Below are 23962 nucleotides of genomic sequence, written 5' to 3' on the forward strand. Positions count from 1 at the left end.
CCGAGCTATGTAGCTTTTCTTCGGAAGCGACCTTCGGAAGCGACCTGGCCACCAAGTGATAGCCCAATGAAGTCGCTTATCATCATGTGGACATTTTTATGTCAGCCAAATACTCTAAAGGCGTGTTTCTAGATGTGGAGGGAAAAAGTGGAGTACCCGGAGAAAAATCCACGTGACCGTAGGGAGAACATGCAAACTCCAAATATTCAGGATCAGGATTGAACCCACGGCTTATTGTATATCAGGCAAGGCAGCTAACACGGACTGTAAAACACGCAGAGACGCGTGGGGAGATTCTCTAAAATTATATTGAGAGAGAGACCATATGCAGATCATAGGCATCAATTGAAGCGTTATGAAGAGCGAATGGGCTTGGGCAGGCGACATCCCTGGAAGGGGGGATGGATGATAGCCGTGGAGACGGAGCGGTGAAATCGGCGCCTGTGCAGATGCTGGGTGGATTGTCGCACCGCGTGATCATGAGGGATTGCTACGGCTTGAGCATGGCCTTAATCCAGTAGAGGATCGATCGTGTGGCTGACGACAATGACAATGATGATTATGACCACCACGGCGCAAGGCGGGTGGCCAATCAAGCACAATCGCACCTACCTCAGGAAAATGGCCGTCAAACTCCGTACGATGTACCCAGAGTGTCAAATTGGCTCTGGTATCGTCTTGCGGAAGCTGTTCGCTGATGTTAGCTCCTGAATATGTCGCCATCGTACGCACAAATAGAACAACAGTACAGCTTTCCGGACTGTTCTGACTTGATTAAAGCCGTGCGTAAAACACACCACGAATGTGCTGCTGCTACTCCAGCGATGTTGTTGGTGCAGCGCTGCTTGCGCTGTGCTTCTGTTACCGCTGCTGCTGCACTGCTTCGCTGCTATGCTCCTACTGTGCAGTTGTTGCCGCTGATGCTGTGCCGCTGCTGTTGGTGCTGCTGCTGTACTGTTGCTGTGCTTTTGTGCTGCTGCTGTTGCTGCTGCTGCTGTGCCGCTGCTGTTGGTACTGCTGCTGTGTTGTTGCTGCTGTGCTTTTGTGCTGCTGTTGCTGCTGCTGTGCTTTTGTGTTGCTGCTGCTGTTGCTGTTCTACTGCTGCTGTTGCTGCTGCTGTGTTTTTGTGCTGCTGTGCTGCTGCTGCTATGCTGCTGCTGTTGCTGCTGCTGCTGTGCTACTGCTGTGCTTTTGTGCTGTTGCTGCTGCTGTGCTGCTGCTGCTGTGCTGCTGCTGTGCTTTTGTGCTGCTGCTGCTGCTGTTGCTGCTGCTGCTGCTATACTGCACCGCTGCACTGCCGCGGACTCACCGGGCTCGCGTTGTTGTCCGCCGCCCGCAGAGCAAGGTGTTCATGGAGGGCTTCCGGAGCCTGCGCGAGGGCGAGCTGCTCGAGTTCAGCTACCGCAAGTCGGCCAAGGGCCTGGAGACGATTCGCGTGACGGGCCCCGGCGGGGCGCCGTGCGCGGGCAGCGAGCGCCGGCCCAAGAGCAAGGCGGTGCCCAAGCCGCGGCGGCCTCGCGGAGACAGGTGACACGAGCCGCACAGCGTGTCGGCGCACACTCACGGTCTCCCGCAACGCCTCTTGTCTGAAATGCGAGTTCCATATACGCGCGCGTGTGTGTGTGTGTAGCGCGATGAACGTATTTTTCACGCGGATGCAAATGGAGATGTGGCGCGATCGGGCGAACGGAACCGCGTCGCGCCCGGGTTAGGAATTAAGCGGGTGGGGCAGCTGCCTCGGCGTGGCGTCGCCGCGCTGGGATGCTGCTGGATGCTTCTAGATGCTGCCCACGCGCCTCGGTCTTTGTTCAGGCCTGCGTACGCATCTCACGGGTTCTCTTGCGGACTGTGCTTTACCCCTACAGTTATTAATTATAACGCGATTTTTCCATAACGCGGCGTTCTTCAGGAACGAAACGACTGCCACTGCATTTGCAGGAGAACCGAGCCGCGTCGTGTTTCCGGTTGCCGAGCGAAGGCGTTGTTGTCACGTCGCGCTCATCACACTGGCAAAGCGTTTGCCACAAATGAACCCGCCGGTGCCTCGTTGGTCTCGTCAAAGAGCGTGTACCATCGTCGCGCGGACTCCAGTCATCCTCGCAGCTGCAGCAGCGGCAGCAGCTTCGGGCTGGCCATCGAACAAAGACGGTCACCACATCACATCGTGTGGTGCTTTCAAACCGTCTGGAACGCTCTTCCTTCCGATATTAGGAAGCCGCTGGGAGCTGTGCACTTTAAATCATCACCGCGATTGAATTTATTTAGAACTGATTTTTTTGTGTTTTAGTTTGTCCTTCCCCCCGCACTTCCAATTAGCGCGGTCGGCGACGTGCATCTCCCCCTCTTACGTCGTTTCGCACGTATGTCGCCACCCAATTTGCATCATCTCAACCCCCCCCCCCACACTCTCATGTCGCTGACAGCAGCATCGTTGTCGTCCGTCCTCCCTCGTTATCTGTCGCCTCCACTACCACCACCCTGATTCACGTCGTTTCGGTATTCGACGTCGCACCATTCAGGAACGCAACCCCTGATGTAAAGGGGAGAGACCTAAGGAGGTGTGCGGGAGATCGAACTGGCGACGATGACGATGATGTAGCTGGGTATCGAAAGTGCAGCCCCCCCCCACTGCACCACACCCCCCCCCCCCCAGCCCTCTCCACGTAGACCACCCACACCTTTGGCCGGCCTCCCCACTTAAGGCGGTGACAAAGTGCAAGCAAAGCTGTAATTAAAGTGCTCGCTGATAACCCTGAAATTGTGAATGGAGGGGCTGTGTGGGCGGGGGGAGGGGGGGGGGGGTCTGGAGGGATGTGGGGGGGGGGGCTGTGGTGAACCCCGCGTGACAGGTTTGCGGTGAACTTCTCGAACTTGTGAATCCGCCCCCCCGTGCCGTGAAAGGTGGAGTCTGTAAACATGGCGCACGTGCGGCGATTCCCTCGCAGCAGCAGCAGCAGCAGCGTCTACAGGAATCACAGCCCTACTCGGAGCCCCATGATTCATTGAATTCGGCACCCCCCCCCCCGCCCCCCCCCCCGCCCCCCACTTCACCGTTTACTTTGGTGGGTGGCGCCACGACGCGCTGGCGTGTTAGGTCCAGCTGGGTCAGTGTCGGGGTGGGGGCGGTGGTGGGGGAGACTGGCGGGTGGTGCTTTGTTTTTGTTGTGCGACCGTAGGCCCCATTCATAGAAAAAAAACACAAACCCCGCCCGCCACCACCACCACCACCATCATCATCGCCACCACCACCATCATCATCATCGCCACCACCATCATCATCGCCACCACCACCATCACCACCACCACCATCATCATCATCGCCGAGTTTAAAGCGGAAGCAGCGCGGTGGAAGGAGCCGAGAGAATGACGGGCGGGCACTCCGCGGGAGGGTCCCGCTGACGCATGCTGTCCGCGTGTGTCTACGTCCGTGTGTCTACGTCCGCGTGTGTGTACGTCCGTGTGTCTACGTCCGTGTGTCTACGTCCACGTGTGTCTACGTCCACGTGTGTGTACGTCCGTGTGTCTACGTCCGCGTGTGTCTACGTCCGTGTGTCTACGTCCACGTGTGTCTACGTCCGCGTGTGTGTACGTCCACGTGTGTCTACGTCCGTGTGTGTACGTCCACGTGTGTCTACGTCCACGTGTGTCTACGTCCACGTGTGTCTACGTCCGCGTGTGTCTACGTCCACGTGTGTCTACGTCCGCGTGTGTCTACGTCCACGTGTGTCTACGTCCGCGTGTGTCTACGTCCACGTGTGTCTACGTCCGCGTGTGTCTACGTCCGCGTGTGTCTACGTCCACGTGTGTGTACGTCCACGTGTGTGTACGTCAAACTTCTTTCGCACCGCGCTAATCGGAGGTGCGGGACGGTGGCGGCGGGGGCGGCAGGACAGCAGAGGGAACTCAGAAAAGCAGTTGTGGAGAAAATGAGTTCGTGCTGCGTGATTCGTCCCGATGGCGTTCCTCCTCCTCCTCCTCCGTGATTCATTTTCACGAAGCTGCTGAGATCGCGCGAATCTTTGCGTGCCTGGCGATGTAGGAGCAGCGCCGCGCAGCTCCATTCTGCGAGGGGCTGTAAATTACCGCCACCTCCCCCCCCCCCCACCTTTTACAGAGTCGCTTCGCATACTACCGGTGGTGGTGGTGGTGGTGACGGTGGTGGTGGTGGTGGTGGTGGCGGTGGTGATGGTGGTGATGATGGTGGTGGTGATGGTGGTGGTGGTGATGGTGGTGGTGATGGTGGTGATGGTGGTGGTGGTGGTGATGGTGGTGATGGTGGTGTTGATGGTGGTGGTGGTGATGGTGGTGGTGATGGTGGTGATGATGATGATGGTGGTGGTGATGGTGGTGGTGATGATGGTGATGGTGGTGATGGTGGTGGTGATGGTGGTGATGGTGGTGGTGATGATGGTGGTGGTGGTGGTGATGATGGTGGTGGTGATGATGGTGGTGGTGATGGTGGTGGTGGTGATGGTGGTGGTGATGGTGGTGGTGATGATGGTGGTGGTGGTGATGGTGGCGGCGGTGGTGGCGGCGGCGGTGGCGGTGGTGGTGGTGATGGTGACGGTAGTGGTGGTGGTGGTGATGGTGATGGTGTTGGTGGTGGTGATGGTGACGGTGGTGGTGGTGATGGTGGTGGCGGTGGTGTTAGTGACGGTGGTGGTTGTGATGGTGACGGTGGTGGTGTTGGTGACGGTGGTGTTGGTGACGGTGGTGGTGGTGATAGTGACGGTGGTGGTGGTGATGGTGACGCTCCTTTCGTGTTGTCGTCAAAACCCAACGGCGTTCAGTTCGAGTTGAGAGAGAAGGACCGGGGTGGGGGGGTCGGAGCCCGTTTTGGTGAAGGCGTTTGCTCCCGTGCGCTACGGTCGACCACGTGCGGGGGGGCGGGGCCCCCTTCTTCAAAGCGGGCGTCTCTCGTCCGGCTCCTCGGCGTCGGCACCGACGACCGCCGTGCGCGAGTGGCGGAGAAACTTTGCAGCTTCTACTTCTTCAAAGTAGAAGCTGCTGCTGCGTAGGAGAAGGGAAACGTTGCTCGTGCGGAGCCGACGAATGATTTATACCGCGAGCCCGCCGAGTGTGTGTGTGTGTGTTGAACTTCTTTTGCACCATACGTAGCCAACGGCGCTAATCCGATGTGCGTGCGCGCGGCGCGGGAAAGCCAAACAAAACTAAACACGAGGGGCCAGTCCGAAAGAAGTGAGGTGGTCAATCTAGACGATTCAAAAGTGCACAACTCCGGTGCCTTCCTAATATCGGAAGGGGGGAGCGGTCCAGACGGCCGCAGGGGCGGCGTCTGCGTCTGCTAGCGCCCGCGCGACGCCTCGTTTTCCCAGGGTGCGTGGAAGCGCTGCACGTAAACACGAACCCCTGGCTGGAGCTCGGCGGCTACGTCGGAGGTCGGAGGTCGGTCCCCGAGCGCTCGCGGGTTGGCGGTCCGCGAGAGGTTTGGGTCTGGAGTGCGGCGAAGGGGTGCATCCCTGGGACTGGGTGAAATCGCACACCGCCACGTGCACAATTAACCAGCAAAATACGTGGAGCGCATTTGTCTTGTCTTCAAAGCACGGTGGTTTCCCTTCGTCTTTAGGGGGGCAGGGAAATATCTTCGGCATGTGACCCCCCCCCCCACACCGCCATCACCCCCACCCTCACTTCTAGCCAAGCTTCTCGCTTCCACCCAACTCCCACCCAGCCCACCACCACACTCGGCCTCTCCCACACACACACACACACGCGAACACACGCGCGATTGTGCATGCACGCACACGTGAATGCGCACATACGCACGCACACACACCTCTCCCACACGAACGGGAACACGCGCACATACACGCGAATGCACACACACACACACATGCCTCTCCCACACGCACGCACGAACACATACGCGTGCACGCATGCTAACTCGCACACGAACGCACGCACGCACACACACGCACACTTCTGTATCAGGCGCACACATCGTGCGTGCCATAACCTACCTGCCCCGGTGCCTCTCGCACAAAAGAAGACGTAGATTCCCTGTTTGGACGTTTAGATTGTTGGAGCAAGTGCTGCTTAGCGGATCGCCCCTTAAGGCCAGGAAAGCGCACTTTGAGTTGCTAAGTGCGGCCTCTCTCTGCGGTCATCTTTAGATACACCGCTTGGGATGCGCATGCGAAGCTGAGTGGACCTAGGGGAGGTCCAAGCCAGGTTTAGATACCAATCAACGCTTGCGCGTGACCCAAGTGCTGTTCGTGAGCAGCTATGACGGCCATGCACACCACACCAGGGGTGGCCAGCACCGCGCACGGCCGCCTTTGTCTCACCCACTGTTGATGTTTGCCGATGCTTGCACACCAGGTACTCATTTTAAGGCTGTGTCAATCGAGCGGGAGGCTCTGGATCAGTTCAAGAAATTCGTCACTGGTGGTCAAGAATCGGAAACTCGGGCCTCCGGATTCATAGCGGGGTGACTAACCATTGCGCCACCACTCCCCTTACACAAAGACAAAGAACCCCCGTATAGCCTTAACAGACTGTTGGGGCAAGTGCTGTTAGCGAGCACCTACGAAGGCTGGCACGGCACACGAGGGGGTGGGTGGCCAGCACCACCACGCCTTTGTCTCCCCAGTGGCGATGTTTACACACCGCACCAGTTACTCATTCGAGGGGTAGCCCAGTACCGGTTCAGATAATCGTCACCAGTGTTGGCCGTGAGCATGAATCGAACTCGGGCCTCCGGGTTTCGTAGCGCAGCGTAGCGCTGACCGCTACACCACCGCTGCCACACCACACATACATACACACACACAAGCTCGCACAAGTATCCAAACACCCCCACCCACCACCACAGCCCACACAAACTGACTGCCGCCCAGACTGAGGAATTGGCTGGCAGGGCCCCCCCCCCCTAAGCTTTGTTTGTTTGGTAAATATTTTGGGAATGCGGCTAAATAGCCCGGATTGCCGTGCTGCCCAGCCGCCTTTAGTGCCTGTGACAAATGCTGCCTAATGGGAACCACCTCCACTCTGGAGCAATAGAAATCTGCGGAAGGGTTGGCCCTTGGTTTTAATGGCCCAATGGGAAGTGTCCCCCTGTCTCGCTTATAATAGAAATCTGCGTAAGGGTCACCTTCCTTCAAACGGGTTCAAAGGAAGCGCGGCACTAAACAGAGTGGATGGAGTCGTGCACAAAAGGTTACCTAGATTTAATGGGATAACAGAAAACACCCCCCATGCCGTGTGCAGCAAAGGGAACTTGAAGGGCGGGACCCCACACCCTCCTTGCCCGCACTGCCCGCTTCTGAAACGTTGCGAAGAAACCTCGGTCGCACGAGTCGCTTGTGCCCGTGGCCGTCCGAGAAGCCCATCCCGTCGCCAGCCTCTGCGGCTTCTCCGGTGCGCTGCGAAGAAGGAGCTCGTCGATACGATCCTGTCCGCCCTATTTTTTAAAAAAAACAAAAACTTTTCGTCTTAATTGGCCGACGCGTTTTGTTGTTGCCGCTGGTTGGCCGCCACCGCCAACGCAGCGGCGGCGTCACCAACTTAATGGGCAGCGGCGGAAAACCGAACATTTGGCGTCTTCTGGATTATAAGACGAGAAAAAAAATGTGTTTATTTTAAAGCGAGAGTGTCGGGTGTGTGTCTTTTAACCCAGTAGCGCGCGCGTGTGTGTGTGTGTGTGCGCGCGTGACCGCATTTAGGTCGGCTCAGCCTGAAATCAGTACCTAGCGCTGTGCGTAAATACATCGGCACGAGGGATGCAAAGGGCGGTCGTGCGTGGTGCCGGCCACCCACCGTCTCGCGAGCCGTGCCGGCCTTCATAGGCGCTCGCTCGCGAAACTTACTCCCAACAGGCTGTTCAGGCAACACGGGGGATCTTTTATCTTTGACCATATTTTGTGTGAGTTTGTCGATGGGATTACGTTTGGGGCGCGTCTTTCCGGGAAGTCTCATGCTGATAAACTGTTCGTCACACGGTGACTAAGGCTGTGTCAAGTTGGGTGTTGTTTGGGGAGATAAAGAAAATATGTTGTTATTCTTTAGAGTTCGTTAATGCCGTGCGTTCTCCTGTAACGCTTCTTGAGCGAGATTTGCAAACAAGGGGAAAGATTTGGAACGTTAAAATGGTGGGTGTTAAGAAAATCTTTTTAGCTTAACATGTTGGCTTTCGCGATCAATATCATCCGTAAATATAGGGGGGGTTTTTTTGGGTTAGATTGCCTAAATATAAATGCGTCGTTAAATCCGCCACCATCCGACAGCCAATTAGTAAGTTTTGTCACGTAAACAGAACACGACAATTCGTTACCAGTACAGCACACCGGTGTCGGTCGGCCGCGTCGGTCGGACGTGAGGGAGACGTGGACATTGTCACGTCCCCCTCCTTTTGGGACTCGCCGGTTTGACGTTGCCCACTCCGCACTGCCGTCAAGAGCCAGAGCGTCACAAGGCTAGTGGCGGGCCTTTCCTTGGGCCGCGCTGGCCACAGTAACCTCGCTGAATTGTGACGAACGTTGTTATCATTATTGCTGTGTACTCCTCTTATTGTTCACTGAACGGTTCGGACAGATTATCTTTTGTTAACTTCTGATTTCAACGCCGTTCCCATTTGTCCAGTACAGGACTGTGATTAAGTTACAAGATTGGAATTTATAAGGCATTGTATACTGTGCTTTGCATGCCACCACGTCTACGCTGCCCAGCAATCACCGACTCGCACGGCGTGGTGAAGTATGGTCAAATAACATCCCCCCCGTGACCCGCGGGGTGTCACGAGGCACACGTCCGGAGAGTGAGTCGGCAGGAAGGGCTGGCAGCGAGCACGATGCGGGTGTGCGGTTTTTTTTTTTTAAATCTCTTTTTTTTTGTATCGGTTCTGCCATCCAACAGGAAGTCTTCTCAGTCCCAGGTGACTGTCCCTCGATTTCCGAAAGGAACACGTTCATCAAAACACAGACACGAGTGAAACGAAATTTCCCAAGTCGGAATGGCTTCACCCCTTTAATTTAATGCGAGCAATTGAGGGGGGATGCCCTTTGGACAGCCAGTCCAACTCCGCTTCTAACCTTAAAAAAATATATACACCCAGATCACTTTTCACACCGCAAACGTAATAATAAAGAACTTCAATATTGAGACGATTGAATGTTAATTTAAATTGAACAAAAATTACCTTTTGAGGGGGAACTCGCTCGCCAAACGACCTGCTGCATGTTGTAATGACTGGCAGGGCGATGTGGAGGCGTCGCTGGGTGCACTGCACGGACGCCGTGACGCTATCGTAGATGGACGATGCCGCCAGCCTCCCTGGGTGGCTTCTTGTTGGATGATCTCACGGCGCGTGGCCAGAGCGAAATGTCGTGAACGCGGAAGTTCGATTCCGTTCGTCGAAAAGTGTCCACAGTTTGTCAATTGCGTCAACGCGAACATTTCGCGAAAGCGAACGTTTCCTAAATCGAAGGGGATACCTGTATTTACATTTGTTGCACTCATTGTGCCTGCCGCTACCACCCGACTGACCCTGCCCTCTACCCACAATTACCTTGCCTCACTTTTTGTTCAACTGCACCGCGATGCAGCGGAGTGGGTCGTGCATTCCTGGGCTAAACGCCACGATAGATTAAAAACTAAAGTTGTCGTACACACGTTGAACTTCTTTCGCACCACCGCACGTAGTAGCCAGCCGCGCCAATCGGAGGTGCGGCGGGAGGAATCAAACTAAATACTAAAAGTAGTTCTCAAGAAACGAGTTCTCAATGTAGATGATTTAAAAGTGCATAGCCACAGTGGCTTATAAATGGGGGGGGGGGGCAGGGGTGGGGGATGGCCTGTTCGGTTTTCCACGTTTACTGCCCGGATACGCCCGGTGCTTGCGACCCTTCCAGGGGCAACGGAGGGTGGGGGGTGGCTGGGGGGGGTGGAAGAGGGGGGCTTGCTAACCCCTGGAAAGCCACGAGGGCGGAGGAAGCGAGATAAGCGTTTTCTTCCCGGTTTTGTACGATTCGTAGAAAAATTTGCACGAAATGCCCCACCGAGTTGAATTCGCGAGGCGGTGGGGGGGGGACACAGCGACCGGCGGGGACCGCTCGTTGGTCGTCGTCATCGACTGAAGGCTGGGAGCTCGGTGTTGTGAGCGTGGGTGGAGAGAGAGGATCCCGAGAGAGAGAGAGAGGGGGAGAGGGGGGTGATTAGCATTGTTGTTGATATCGGATTTAAAAACAAAAAGTGTTATCATCAAGCGGTATTTCTTTAGTGTAAATTTAGCTTGGGTCTTAATAACTCGGCCCAGTCGCCACCCATGACTGTAGAAAAAAGATGACAACCCACCCCCACCATCACCCCCCCTGACCCCCCCCCACCGACCACAACCAACCCCCCCACCCATCCAGCGTATTCCTCGAAGCCACCGCTGGTGTAACCGTCGACCGCATGAGAACATCAACAGCATGCGGTCGCGCACCACCTCCTTCATGAATGGAAAATTAAAGGCAACGACGCACAGCAGCAGCGAGTGACTGTGGCTGCGCGACCCAAACTATGGACCCATAGAAGTAAACCCACGGCAGTTTTACGCTCCGTCACTGGAGCAGGGACAGCAAAGCTACGCGAACTCGCTCTCTCCTGAATGCCTCTCGTCGTGGCCAGCAGCAGCAGGCCTCGAAATTAGCATTAAGCTCCAGAAGATATTCGGCGTTGTATGCAAGAGTGTAGAATTGAGTTTGGTGAAAACGCACCACGGTGGGGTGTTTTGTGGATGTTGATAACAGAGACCCTGTTGCAGAGATATCGGTTTTAGTTGTCACCGTGAGTGGTGGTGTCTTCTCCCGTGGTCTGTCCCCGATGGGCACCACACTGGCGAGATGTTAAATACATCGCCTGTTATGCAGGAGGTCGTGGGTTCGATCCCGACCTTGACGCCCGCTGTATATTTGTAGTTTGCGTGTTCTCGCCGTGGTCGTGTGGATATTACTCCGGGTTTCCCCTCCACATTTAGAATCACTGTGCGCTGTAGAGTATTTCGCCGCTATACATGTCCACGTGATAAGACACTTCGCTGAGCTATCGTTTGTGGCCAGGTCGCTTCTGAAAAATAGCTATAGAGCTCAGTGGGCCTTACCTAGTAAAATCATTTTTTTATATTGGTTCTTTCGGTAAAGTCACGTAGAATGGAAATAATATAATAAAAATTAAACATAATTTTAAAAAAATGTTTTATTTTTTTAAAAATGTTTTATTTTTATTTTATTTCCATTCTACGTGACTTTACCGAAAGCACCAAGAAGATGAATCCCTGCAGTCACGAAAGCTTTAAATCAAAATTTTTTATGGTTTAATGTGAATGCAATTCCCTTTTTAGAACAAATTATTTGGTAACGCTACTTGCTGGCAGTGCTGCACAATCACAATGAAATCAAAGTCAACGCGCACGTCAATAAAATTGCCTTCATGCAGAAGGGCCATTGCCCAAACCGTCGCTTATTTTATACAGACCGTGTTATTGATTAACGGGTTTTTTTCCGATTTATAAAACTATTTTTTTGTAAAGCCCATAATGCTTTAAAATACTATAATACAATCCTACATTTTCCTGTACCGTATTACCATAAAACATCTAACTTTTTACATATATATAAAATTGTAGGGGCAGCTAAAGAAACCCAAAATATTATTTACGTAACGAACAGATATCATGCAAAGTAAAAATTATCATCTAACTAAATCCACGTACATTGTCATCAATGAATTGGTGGCGATGCCGAGAGGAAGCGTGCAGAATCATCGCTAACGATAACAACAGGCGGGAACGGGGAATAACAAAAAAAACGTGGATTGCAGCGGCAGATCAAACCCGCTTGCTTTCTGACAAACGGCAAGACCCTTTCTTCTCGTTCAGTTTTTTATTTTACGGACGGGTGCATTTGCCCGTGCCTTGATTGCGCAATTGCGATCCGGCTTTCCCCGTTGGCAGTGTGCGCCGCTGTCGAAGGAGCGAGTCTGGGCCACGCTCGTCGGCATCGTCGTCGTTGTCCTCACCGCGCGTTCCAAGCAGCGCAAGCTCCGGGGACTGTCGGGTATTATTGCGATGACGACGACGTCACGCGGTTCATAACGCACCGGAATTAATCGTGTAATCCCAGGAGCAAATGCGTGCATTGTCGATTTTGAAGAGGGGCAAAGGCCGCAGTCCTGCAATTGCAGGCTCACGCCACTGCTGGCGGCAGGGCCTCTGCGAGAGAGAGAGAGAGATCTCGAGTGCCCCTCTGGAAGGTATTTGGCCTACTCTTTCAAACTGGCCGGACGTTTCGGAAGCGGTGGGAGTAACCGCACTTTTACCCCCGCACGCGCAAGCTGTCAATCGACAAACCCTGCCGTACCCATTTTTGCTGCTGGGTGAAAAGGGGCGGTGGGAGCGGGGGGCGGGGCCGGGGGATGGGGGGGGTGGGGGCCGAGGGATGGGGTAGGCCGTGGATTTAAGAACCCCGGACCGCGCCAGGAGATCGAACCGGCGATCTCCCGGATCGCGAGCCCGGGCCCACGCTGACCGTCACCACCGTGGTCAGCGTCCCAAACGCGACGATGTGTAACGTGCACGCCCGGCTGGAACGAATTTCTATTTCGCAAGCAAGCGTGCGCTGTGGATCGTTTGGTCTCGCCTACGATATCGGCAAAACCCAAGAGAAGGCCGTTGCTTCTTTTCATTTCTGTTATTTAGCTTGTTTTGAAAGGGCCGGCTGACCGTTAAGTCGTCAGTGGAAGGCTGGCGGCTCAAAAGAAACGTTTTAATGTTTAGGTTTAAGCAACCGCGCAGCACATTGAAATGAGATGGAGAGTGCATTAGAAAGGTCACGACCCCTTCAGCTCTCAGGGGGCAAAAGGGTTGGGGGGACAGTTCAGAGGTCAAGGGTTAGGGGGACCACCTCTGTGTGCTGATTGGTTGGATTTTTTTCATTCTTTAAAAAAAAAACTGGAATGTAACTTTGGAATGCGGTTAAGGGGGGGTTGGTGCCGTGTGTGCGTGTGTGCAGCCCCGGCATTTATAATAAATGTGGCCAGAGAAGGACAGTCGGAAATTACAAAGTAGGTTCGCATTAGTCATGCGCTCATGTTTAAATTTGATAGAGCGCGTCTGTGAGTCACGTAACGGTCATTGGCCTCGCCTCGCACGTGGGCACACGGCAACGGATTGAGCGAATTTGGGGTTTAAAATTCTGAAAAAGTGCGCGTTGGGAACGGAACGTGGCGTTTTATGTTTTTTTGTTGTTTCATTATTTCCCCCCTCCACCCCACCCCGCTGCCGGCGGACGCGAGAGGCGGTGTGGAGACGGATCGTAAGGGGAAAAGCAGCTTCTAGCAAATACAGAACGCGTGTCAACCGGGGAGCATGGCTAATACACGCCGACCCACAGTTACACGTGCTTTTATTTACTTAAAACGGAGATTTTGTCAGCCATTAAAATAAAGAGGTCGATTATAACCGCGCGATTGTGTGTTTGACACAATTGATAATTTTTTTTTACTTTTCTACAAATGTATCCGACGGTGTAAAAAAAAAATACAATCAACGTCATTATCATCATCAGTGTTGATAACCTTCAGTCAAACGAAAGCATTTGTACGATCGATTTAGATCGACCTCGGTGCGTGTCAGCCTAACGAAGATGCGCAAGTTTCCCTCTGGGTTTTGTTGACACTTTTTCAGCAACGATTTGAATGAGAGCTGATGAGAGACTGTGACCAGGGCCCTGCAATAGCTGACATGAATACGGGGGGGGCGGGTAACGGGGGATTTAAAAAACATAGAAATGCAGTCGACCGTTCGTTGATGGGGTTGCCTCACGGCGCTGTCTCTGGTGTGGACCAATCCGTTTCAAAGACAATGCCATCATATACTACCAGGGCATGTTTTATGTTTGTTCGCGTGTTCACCACAAGTACGTGTGGTTAATGCAGACATGATTCCTTGCAAAAGGTTTTCTGGTTTTTTTTTTCGTTTTAACGTCTTAACACAACTGTTTTTATTGCCAGAAAGAGGTAAAACCCATTCTTATATTTTGTTGCTGGCCAGAAATGTCCCCATGACGTTTTCGTCTGCGCCCGGCGTCATCTCGGACTCATTTTAATATCAAAATGGCCGCTCGGGCGAAGGGGACCGCCGCCACCGCTGCCACTGCCGATCCTTTGTTGTGAAAACGGTGCCTGGGATTTAGCTTGAACCGGGGGGGGGGCGGCCCTCCCTCTCTCGGGGGGGGACCGGGCCCTCCCTCCCCGAAACGAAAAACAACTCGGTCGTTGAGATGAGGGGGGGGAGGAGGGGAGAGTGAAAGAAAAAAATTCAACACATTCATCACTAAGACTGCCCGAAAGAGGGGACAACGCAATGTAATCGGTGACGTTTCAGGCAATGGCCCTGCCATGGATGAAGGGCAAATTCTCCCAAATAATGCCCCTCCAAGGGCGTTTTGCGCTTTTGCGCGCACCGTCGCCACATGCAGTCTCGAGATTATTTCGTTTACGTGAAAATTCAATCGCAGCGGTATTTAAAAAAAATATATATATACTTTAAAGTTAATTGTGCTCATTTGCGTTGGTACGAAATAATGAGCTCGGATAAGTCGATTGAATTGCGTACGCAAATGTTGTGAGCTGCAACATATCGGCGATTAGCTTTGAGAAGGTGGAAATATTGCCATAAAATATAACACGTGACGTAAAGACGCTTGAATGAGCGTTGTATGTCGTGGTGCAGTTATATACGTGCGGTTTATTTTGATCGAAAACCAGGTAGGTTTTTTTTTCTTTCTGATAGCCACAAATAAACATTGTCATTTACAGAACCTGAGCGCTGATCAAAACGAGATACCTACACAGTGTGCAACGAACGCAAATGAATGTGTACGTTTGCAAAGTCTTACATGTAAAAAAAACTGTTATCTTATCATCGTCCGCGCCAGCTTTGACCACGTTTTTTTGGTTGACATTTTTGTTTTTCCTGTTTAACTACTGTGGAATAAATACGCGAGGGCACGTATTGACATATTGATGTAAACCTCCGTCAATAATGAATTTATGCCGAGGCCAAGGTTTATTGGCTGTGACATCGATTGGCCTTAGCGAATAATTATTTACACCCGAAAAATTTAAATGTCGTTTTTTTCTTGAGTTTCCCTGCACTCAAAGAGTGTGACCACGGCTAACGCTGTGAGAGAAATTACTCCTCCACTCACACTCGCCGCAGTACATTTTGTCTCCGAGTTACACATGGCTTCCTAAATCATCAGCAGCAGCAGCGGCGGCAGCATCGTCATCATCATGAGCTTTGGTCAATCCACTGCTGGATGAAGGCCTTTCCAAGCCACTGCGCGACGTCTCTCCTGCTTTACCTAGCCTTATGCACGTTAATATCTTGTAAAATATTGTGAAGGCTTGCTAAAAAATTTAAATACATATTTTGTGTATTTAAAGTGACTTGCAAGAGAGGCTTCACGAGCCGCCACGGATCTCCGCATTTCTTCTCACGGTTAAACAAAGAACACTATGAAATGCAGTTACCTAAAACGAACGTAAGAATGAGTAAAAATGCGTGACCTCGCCTTTGTTACGTAATAATTATTTTAAAAGAAATATAACATTTTTTTTTTGTTTGCCCAAGACAGCCGCTCGACGGAGCGAGCGGTTCTTTTTTGCGAGCGGCTGCTCGGAGCACTCCGCGAGGACGAACAAGGCAGCCGTGTGGCGGGGACTGGGTTCGCACCCAGGTCGTGGCGGCTCTGCGTTTCGCTCGCTCGCTCGCGCGCGCCGTTCGTTCATTTGCCCGTCCGTCCGTCTCCCGGAGCGAACGTCTTCTCCGTCGTTCCCGGCCTCGTCCCCAGCCCCTCCCTCCGACCCTCCGTGTGTGGCTCGGCACACGCGTGTTGCACGTGTGCAGGAGGACAGTGTCGCGAAGTAGCTCCTCTTCCCCATTTTTAAGGGTCACTCCACGCCCCAGCTGGAGCTTGCGTGGTTAAGAAGCGCAGATGGACTTCAAGTCGAAATCCATAATCTCTTGCACGTCGCGTTCCATCCAAACGATCGCATTGGAACAGAACCAAAGCGTACCGTGTGATGATGAACAATAACGATACAAATAACACTGACAGACAGCGGAGGTAGATACATGTCAAAATGTTTTAATTTGTATATATAGAGCGTATTCACTCAAGGCGCTTGCCACAGCTTACAAAACGACAAACTGGGAATATGTATTAATATCTAGTAATAACAATAATAATAATAATCGTGATGACTAATGTCTGTGCATGCATCCTCCACGGAAGTGGTGTGTCTATCGCTGTACGGCATCTGGTTCCATGGATTCATGAATATGAATAGGGTATTAGAAATCTTCCAGCATCTAGAATTCTAGATGCTTTATGAATCCAACTTGTACCATCAGACCAATCCTAAACCAAAGACTGATTTCAATATAAATCGTAATGTTTTACACGCAACGCGCATTACGCATTTGTTTTACCACTGCACCAGTTTAAACCCAATCATGAATGTATTAATATTGTTACTAAACATATAATCTGGTGGTGATGCTGCTGTGGTTGCGTGGTCAGTGGTACACAGGCACAATTAACAGCAACAAAAAACATGAATCAATAACGAACAAATATCCAAAAAATATATACAGTAGGCTACGTTTTGGGCAATGGGCCTTCTTTATGGTACATTAATGACTTTATTACATATTTAATTTCCATGCAATGCAGCATTTTTTCAACACTTACGTTAAAAAAACATAAACTGTGGTTGATAAAATTTGGTTTCAAATTGATTTTGTATATGCGTTGTGTGCGATCCCACGTTTTGATGCTTTGGCTATTCGTGGAAGTTGTAGGAAAGGGGGGGCAATGGGGGGGGGAGATTGGGGGGGGGGTAGGAGGGGTTAGCGGCAGTGTTTGTTAAAATGCATTTCAATGGGAGCACATAAAGCGTTTCAAAGCGTTGCATGCCACACAAGCCTTTCCAAGGGCAGACAATGACTGATCAAAGCTCTGCCCTCGAGAGCCAGGGGAAGTTTGGGCTGAAAGGTAGTGGGGGCCACTGGCTTTTCCCAGCTTAGAGTGCAGTGGGCTCAAGACACATTCCACCGCCACCACCACCACCCCCACTCACCCCTCACCGCACCTCAATTGCTGCTACTGCTGTCTGGCACATCGCACACTTGGTATGAACAACAACAGCAGCAGCAGCAACAACTCGGTGGAGGAAACATCTTTAAAAACAACACGTCAATATCATTAAGCATCATATTGGAAAAATAATCAACTGCATTGTCAAACATATTTCGTTTCTAATAATGTGTTGCTTATATTCTCCACGATGACGCTGAATAATAGTAATTATTATAGTTATTATCTGTTATGTATTGTGTAGAGTTCTTGCATCGCACTCAGACCCATATCTAAAATGGGACAAGTTGGTTCAAGCAAGCGCCGGTTCTGCCGATGAGACGCTGAACGTGTCGAGACCAGTACCGGTTGATGAGTCGCCTGTACGATGGATGGGATGTGTGAAAACATGATTTGTTTCTTTTTTCTACATGTATATGACTGCGACTATAAATTCTCACAGGATACGCCACTTCGTTGAGCCGTCCTTTGTGGCCAGGTCGCTTGTGAACAAGAGCTCAGTGGGCCTTACCTGGTAAAAATAAATATGTAGTTTAGTTTAACACGAGAAGGAGGGTAGGCATTATGTCAGCTAATTTATTTGATGCAATTGAATAAAATGGGAATTTGATACATATATTCAATATTGTACAGCAAATACATCTGGCCGGTTGAGTCTCTTGTGGGTGAGAGCACCCAGAGAGACCCACACGACACAAGGAGCGTAAACCATCATCGCACAATCTCCGGTCATCCTCGCGGCAGCAGCGGCGGCGGCGGCGGCCTATGGCTAGCCATCGAACAAAGACGCTCACTGCATCGCGCGGCGCTTTCAGACACGCTTCTGCGACCGTCTGGAACCCTCTTCATTCCGATATTAGGAAGCCATCGGAGCTATGGACTTTTAAAATCGTCATCTAGATTGGCAAACGAATTTCTTTTAAAACATTTCGATTTAAAGCTTTCGTGACTGCAAGGATTCATCTTCTTTGGTTCTTTCGGTAAAGTCACGTAGAATGAGAATAAAATAATAAATTGATAAAATAAAATAACACAATAATATTCTCACGACGTTTCGGCCACACCAGCGCTGTCCTACCAGACAGTGTCGTCCCTTCACCTGATGAAGGCCGCTTGTGTTGTGGCCGAAACGTCGTGAGAATATTATTGTGTTATTTTATTTTATCAATGTATTATTTTATTCTCATTCTACGTGACTTTACCGAAAGAACCAAAGAAGGTGAATTCTTTTAAAACAGTTTGTTGTCATTCCCCCCGCACCTCCGATTAGCCCGGTTGGCTACGTACGGTTCGAAGGAACTTCAACATCCGTAAGTGCTCGACACATTCATGAATAACCCCGTGGCTTTTTAAAGGAAACACACCCTGTGCCAGTTGACTAGAAGGCGTTGGACATTTTGAAGCGAGTCGGGAGAGAGAAGATCGTCCGCCTTAGGCAAAACGATCAAATGCATCAATCGCCGGCAGTGTCTTGAAAAACGACGGTGCTATAATTTATCAATGAGAAATTATCAAACGTTGATAATTAATTTATCGATGATAATTTATCAATGCTTGGTAATTGCCAATGATAATTTATCAATGCCCTGATGATAATTTATCAGTGCTGATAGTTATTAACGCTTGATTAATTATCAACGCTTGAGAATGAATAAATATTTGATCATTTATGTTGTATATGTGTATGAATATGCCACGGTGAATGGTATAAAATGAAACGTGAAGTGCAAAATCCAAAAGTCTTAACTAAAATGCGTAATTTTGCCCACAAACCTGAAAATACAATATCCGAAATTGGCCTTGAAACAACTTGTCCCTAATACTGTACAAACCAAATTGTCTGGCCATGCTGCTGCTGCATTGGCAATGGTGGATGAGCGTACTTGACAACAACAGCAACAACAAACTCGACACATTCGTCAATAACGTTGTGTTTGTGTGTGTGGCCTTCAAAGAAATAATAACATACAACAGGTGACGTTTTATGCAATAATGGACCTTCTACCTAGGGCATATTTTTACGTGATTTTCAAGGCAGTGTTTACGGACAGATGTGTTGAGATTTAGTTTGTGCATGTGCACCGCTGCCGACACAGCAGCAGCATCACCAAATCGATGATTTACCGGTAATGTGAATATGCTGAGTTCCGAGGAAAAACGGAGTGGTTGTTTTCTTCATTTTCAATGTTATACTTTCGAAGTGTCAACCCTTTTTCCATTCGGGTGAAGAAACACTAAAATTAAAAGAGCTTTACAGTAAAACCTTGGATTGCGAGTAACTTGGTCTGCGAGGTGTTTTGCAAGACGAGCAAAATTTTTAAATACAAATAAATTTGATAAACGAGCGAGGTTCTTGCAATACGAGTAGTACGTATATACGCTTTGTCTGCCGAGCATCACGTGATCACAACTGATATATGCCGATTGCTTTGATATACGAGTGCTTTGGATTACAAACACGTTTCCGGAACGAATTATGCTCGCAATCCAAGCTTTTACTGTATAGCTCTTTTTCAGAAGCGACCTGGCCACAAATGAAAGCACAACAAAGTGGATTATCATCATCATGCAGAAATTTAGAGAAGCTAAAAACTCCTAACATCACGATATGATATTGATTCTAAATTTGGAGGGAATAACCGGAGAAAAACTCGCTCGACCACAGGGAGGGAGAGAGAGAAAGAGAGAGACACGCAAACTCCAAATGTACGGCAGGCAGCGTCAGGGTCTGGATCGAACCCACGACCTCCTGTGTATACCGGGCGAGGCAGATAACGTCTCGCCGCCCCAGCACCCATCATTCGGTCAAGGACCTGGATCCCGATTTTAAGAATGGAGTTGGCGCCGTTGAGCGTTATAAAACCGTGGTAACAACAACAACAACTAAAAAACACGCTCGCACACGCGGCGCTGTGTGGATGCTGCGGTATTACGCGTGCGAATGGCAATGGTGCTCGTACGGGGGGGGGGGGGGCACGTTAGGAATTGGCAAAATGCCAACGGTTTTGCCGCGAAGCTGTAAGGGGAAAACCAAGAGCAGTCGCCGTCGCCACTGCGAACCTCGCCGGTGCGTGAACATGTGCAGGCCTCGCCTCACCAGTGCTTGTCTCCGGTCTGACACCGGTGATACTTTGGCCATAAAGAAGGCTGCTTGTCTCTGCTGCAGGCCAATCAGTTTCAACGGCAGCGCGTATAGTCTCCGAGCGTGTTTGTTCGCATGCTCACCACAGGCACGTGTGGTTGATGCAGTAGTACTTGATTCCTTGCAAATGGTTTCTATTTCGGTGTTTGAACATCTTAACATCTGTGGTATTTCCAGAAAGGATGAAACCTATTCTTATTTTTTTTATACTTTAACACTGGCAAAAAAGGTCCCGTGAGATTTCAGTATGATGCATCGCCATGGACAAGCGCGAGTTTGAGTGATCTCTGACCCGTCACTGAGCAACCCTTCCTCTGCACTGACCAGCACGGTGAAGTATGGTCCGAACACTCCCTACAAACCGACGCGGTGTGGGACAGACATCCGTCCGGTTGTGGATTGACAGAAGGTCGGTAAATGGTAATCATCATCGTTATTACTTTATTTTGCAGTGACTGCACATTTTTACAAACTGCATTAAAAAGTCAAGGAAAGTAATGTGTGCTTAATGCTAAACTTCACACTTAAACTTGCATGATGAGTACTCGGGGTTGGTTTAATCTTTAACGTTTTTGTGATCTTGAATTTTGGGACGTTGATACTGGATTTCAGATATTTAACTTTATATTTTCTTTGTTTACAATGTGTTGCATTTTCACAATTTCACAAACTGTCATTGTTAGTGTAATAATTGTAATCGCCGTAAATATATATTTTTTCCCCAATGTAAAATTGCAAACAGTCAAACACAATTATGAATGTGACCGATTTTATTTTATTTTAAACATTGGAATATTTTAAGCCAAATTGACATCCAGCGAGACCCACTTTCTGCCGGGCAAGCGAGGATGTTCGATCGTGGGAGTGACATCACTTCCGGTGATGTGACGTCACTGCGCTGTGATGTGACGTCAATTGTGACGTGGCATTTTTTATATCAATCTGTGACAACGTTTTTCATCATGGAGGCACAGTCTGCTAATTAATCAACATCGGGAAAACATCCCCAATCAGTGCTGTTCCGTCTTGTCACTGTGGTCTCCATAATTGTTACGGCCCAATAATAATCTGTGAAATCAAGTTGATTATTTTGCAATGAAGTGAGATGCGTGGCATTGCAAGGACCGTCTTCTTAATTTGATACGTGAAGGTGAAATTTGCCACTTTACACGTGTGTGTGTGTGTGCGTATGACTTTAGAGGTTATAAAGCCATTTGGTAGCCTCTATAGAAGCTTGGTTAATATCGGTGGTATAACCCACGGTGCGGGCAGTGCTGGATCATGTAATCCGTGCTCTGTCAATCAGTGTCACTGGTAGTGCTGGATCATGTAATCCGTGCTCTGTCAATCAGTGTCACTTGTAGTGCTGGATCATGTGATCCATGTAGTGTCATTCAGTGTCACTGGTAGTGCTGGATCATGTAATCCGTGCTCCGTCAGTGTCACTGGTAGTGGCGGATCATGTGATCCATGCTCTGTCAATCAGTGTCACTTTTAGTGCTGGATCATGTGATTTGTGCTCTGTCAATCAGTGTCGCTGGTAGTGGCGGATCATGTGAGCCATGCAGTGTCAATCAGTGTCACTGGTAGTGGCGGATCATGTGATCCATGCTCTGCCAATCACTGTCACTGGTAGTGCTAGATCATGTGATTTGTGCTCTGTCAATCAGTGTCAATGGTAGTGGCGGATCATGTGAGCCATGCTCTGCCAATCAGTGTCACTCGTAGTGCTAGATCATGTGATCCATGCTCTGCCAATCAGTGTCACTCGTAGTGCTGGATCATGTGATCCGTGCTCTGTCAATCAGCGACAACTATGCGCGTGCGTGCAGGACACAACCGTCATCGTGCATGTTGTTAAAAGATCCGTTTAAAACTACTTCATTTCTTGCCCTGAATATCTGCCAGCACAATCCCTGAGTAGTAGCACACACACACGGTCCTGAGATTACACTTGGAAAAAGATTCGGTTATATAACAAGAAAGGACAATAATACGAGAGAGAGAGAAGACGCACGCAAGGGAGCGTGCACGCACGAGAACGGACGACCACACGAAACAAACACACACACACCGCCGTCTCTACACTTGCTGAGACGAGCAGCATCAGGTCACACTTTGGTAGGAAATTCTTGCATTGGCGGTGCCGGCAACGGACGTCTACTCAACGATCCTAAGTTTCTCGTTAAGTCTGTGAGATTCAGCACGCCGCATCTAAGACTCTACGATCGCGGCATTCGTATGGAGCAACCGAGGCCACCATTGCGCGAGCGATGATGCTGATGCCGCCGCAGCTGCTGGCGCTGCCAGGCAGAGCTGCGATTGTTAACCCTTTCCCGTTCCGATGACGTGCGTGTATGTCATCAAAATGAAACCGGAATAGAAAACTAAAATAACATAACTCTATCGGTACAGAGGCTCCCTCAAGGCCATGCGGGGGGGGGGGGGGGGCGTGTGTCACAGTTTGGCGCCGGCTATCGTAGAGTGCGGCCGTGCCGCTGCGGGTCTCAGCGGTGAGAACGATTATCTTGCGAGAACAACGCGCGCTACCACGCCTCTCTCCGAATAGAATGAACGTCGAGCCGCTTAGCCCGGCGCTTCGAGATTGAGAGGCGAACAGGGACACACCGCACGCCCAGCGGCTTGCAGACGTCTCGGAACGGGGAAAGGGTTAAGTCACAAGTGCGTCAGGAGGACACCCGCCAGCAGCAACAGCCGTGGCCGCCAGTCTTTGTACCGCAGGGGCTGTGGCATTCTCCGTCTCGGTCCGTGTCTCGCTCTCTCGCCCTCCTGTCACGCCTCCCAGTGGCGAGCTCGCGGCAGCCACTGCCAGGGAAACTGACCGTCGGCTCGGGGTTTGCCACATTTCCTCTTTTTTTTCCCCTTTCTTCACTTCACAGAGCAAACCTCAGACGCATCTCTCAAGTTCGCTTGAGGTCGGTGAAAAGCTTTATGGTGTGTCGTGAAGCAGAACGATGATACACAAAATAATACCGTCAGATCTCGGTACGAATCAATGCCTGCCCACCCACCCGGCTGTCCGCGTCAAACCTGGACAGGTGGCAACACCTACAGTCAGCAGTGTACGTAAATCTAGAGGTCTTTGTGTGGTGTTTGTAGGTCTCAGAGTCTAAGGGTATTGGTGTGAGTATGTAGGTCTCCACGTGGATCTATGTGGGTCTCTCTTAGACTCTGGGTGTTTGCGTGATATATGGGCCACTGTGTAAATCTGTGTGTCTGTCTGTGAGTCTGTGGGTATCTGTGTGAATTTGAGCGTCCGTGGGTCTCTGCGAGTCTCTGGGTGTTTGTGTGAGTCTGGTGATTTTTATGGGACTCTGTCTATGGGGCTGTGTGTTAGTGGGTCTCTTGTGTGCATCAGCCAGTCATCTCAGTCAGTCGACCCGTGGCACCTGTGTCTGCCCCGTGACCTCCTGCCAGCAGGCATTCGACACTTCACGTGGCCTCAGGGTGCACATGGCCTGGCACAAGCGTCGTGGTGACGTCACCGCCACTTAGTGGCGAATGGCGGTTGTTGTTGTGTGAGTCTCTGGGTGTCTGTGTGATACTGTGGATCTCTGCGTGAGTACGTGGGTCTCCGCGAGTCTGTATTTATACGTGAGTCGATGGGCCTCTGTGTGAGTCTGTAGGTCTCTGATGT

The 23962-nt window shown here is 50.6% G+C and overlaps 1 protein-coding gene across 2 annotated transcripts in view; it reads left to right on the top strand.

Moving 5' to 3' along the window:
• Positions 1 to 23962, top strand: part of LOC116953043 (protein lin-28 homolog B-like) — a 91401-nt gene that overhangs the window by 54633 nt on the left and 12806 nt on the right. For both annotated transcript variants that reach the window (XM_032972882.2, XM_032972881.2), the window contains exon 3: positions 1340 to 1527. In XM_032972882.2, coding sequence (XP_032828773.1) covers positions 1340 to 1527 — 188 coding nt within the window. The remainder of the gene's footprint in view (positions 1 to 1339; positions 1528 to 23962) is intronic.

Source organism: Petromyzon marinus, chromosome 49 (assembly GCF_048934315.1).
Source record: "Petromyzon marinus isolate PM22_M1 ecotype Great Lakes invasive population chromosome 49, UKy_Petmar_22M1.pri1.0, whole genome shotgun sequence".
Classification (NCBI taxonomy): Eukaryota; Metazoa; Chordata; class Hyperoartia; order Petromyzontiformes; family Petromyzontidae; genus Petromyzon; species Petromyzon marinus.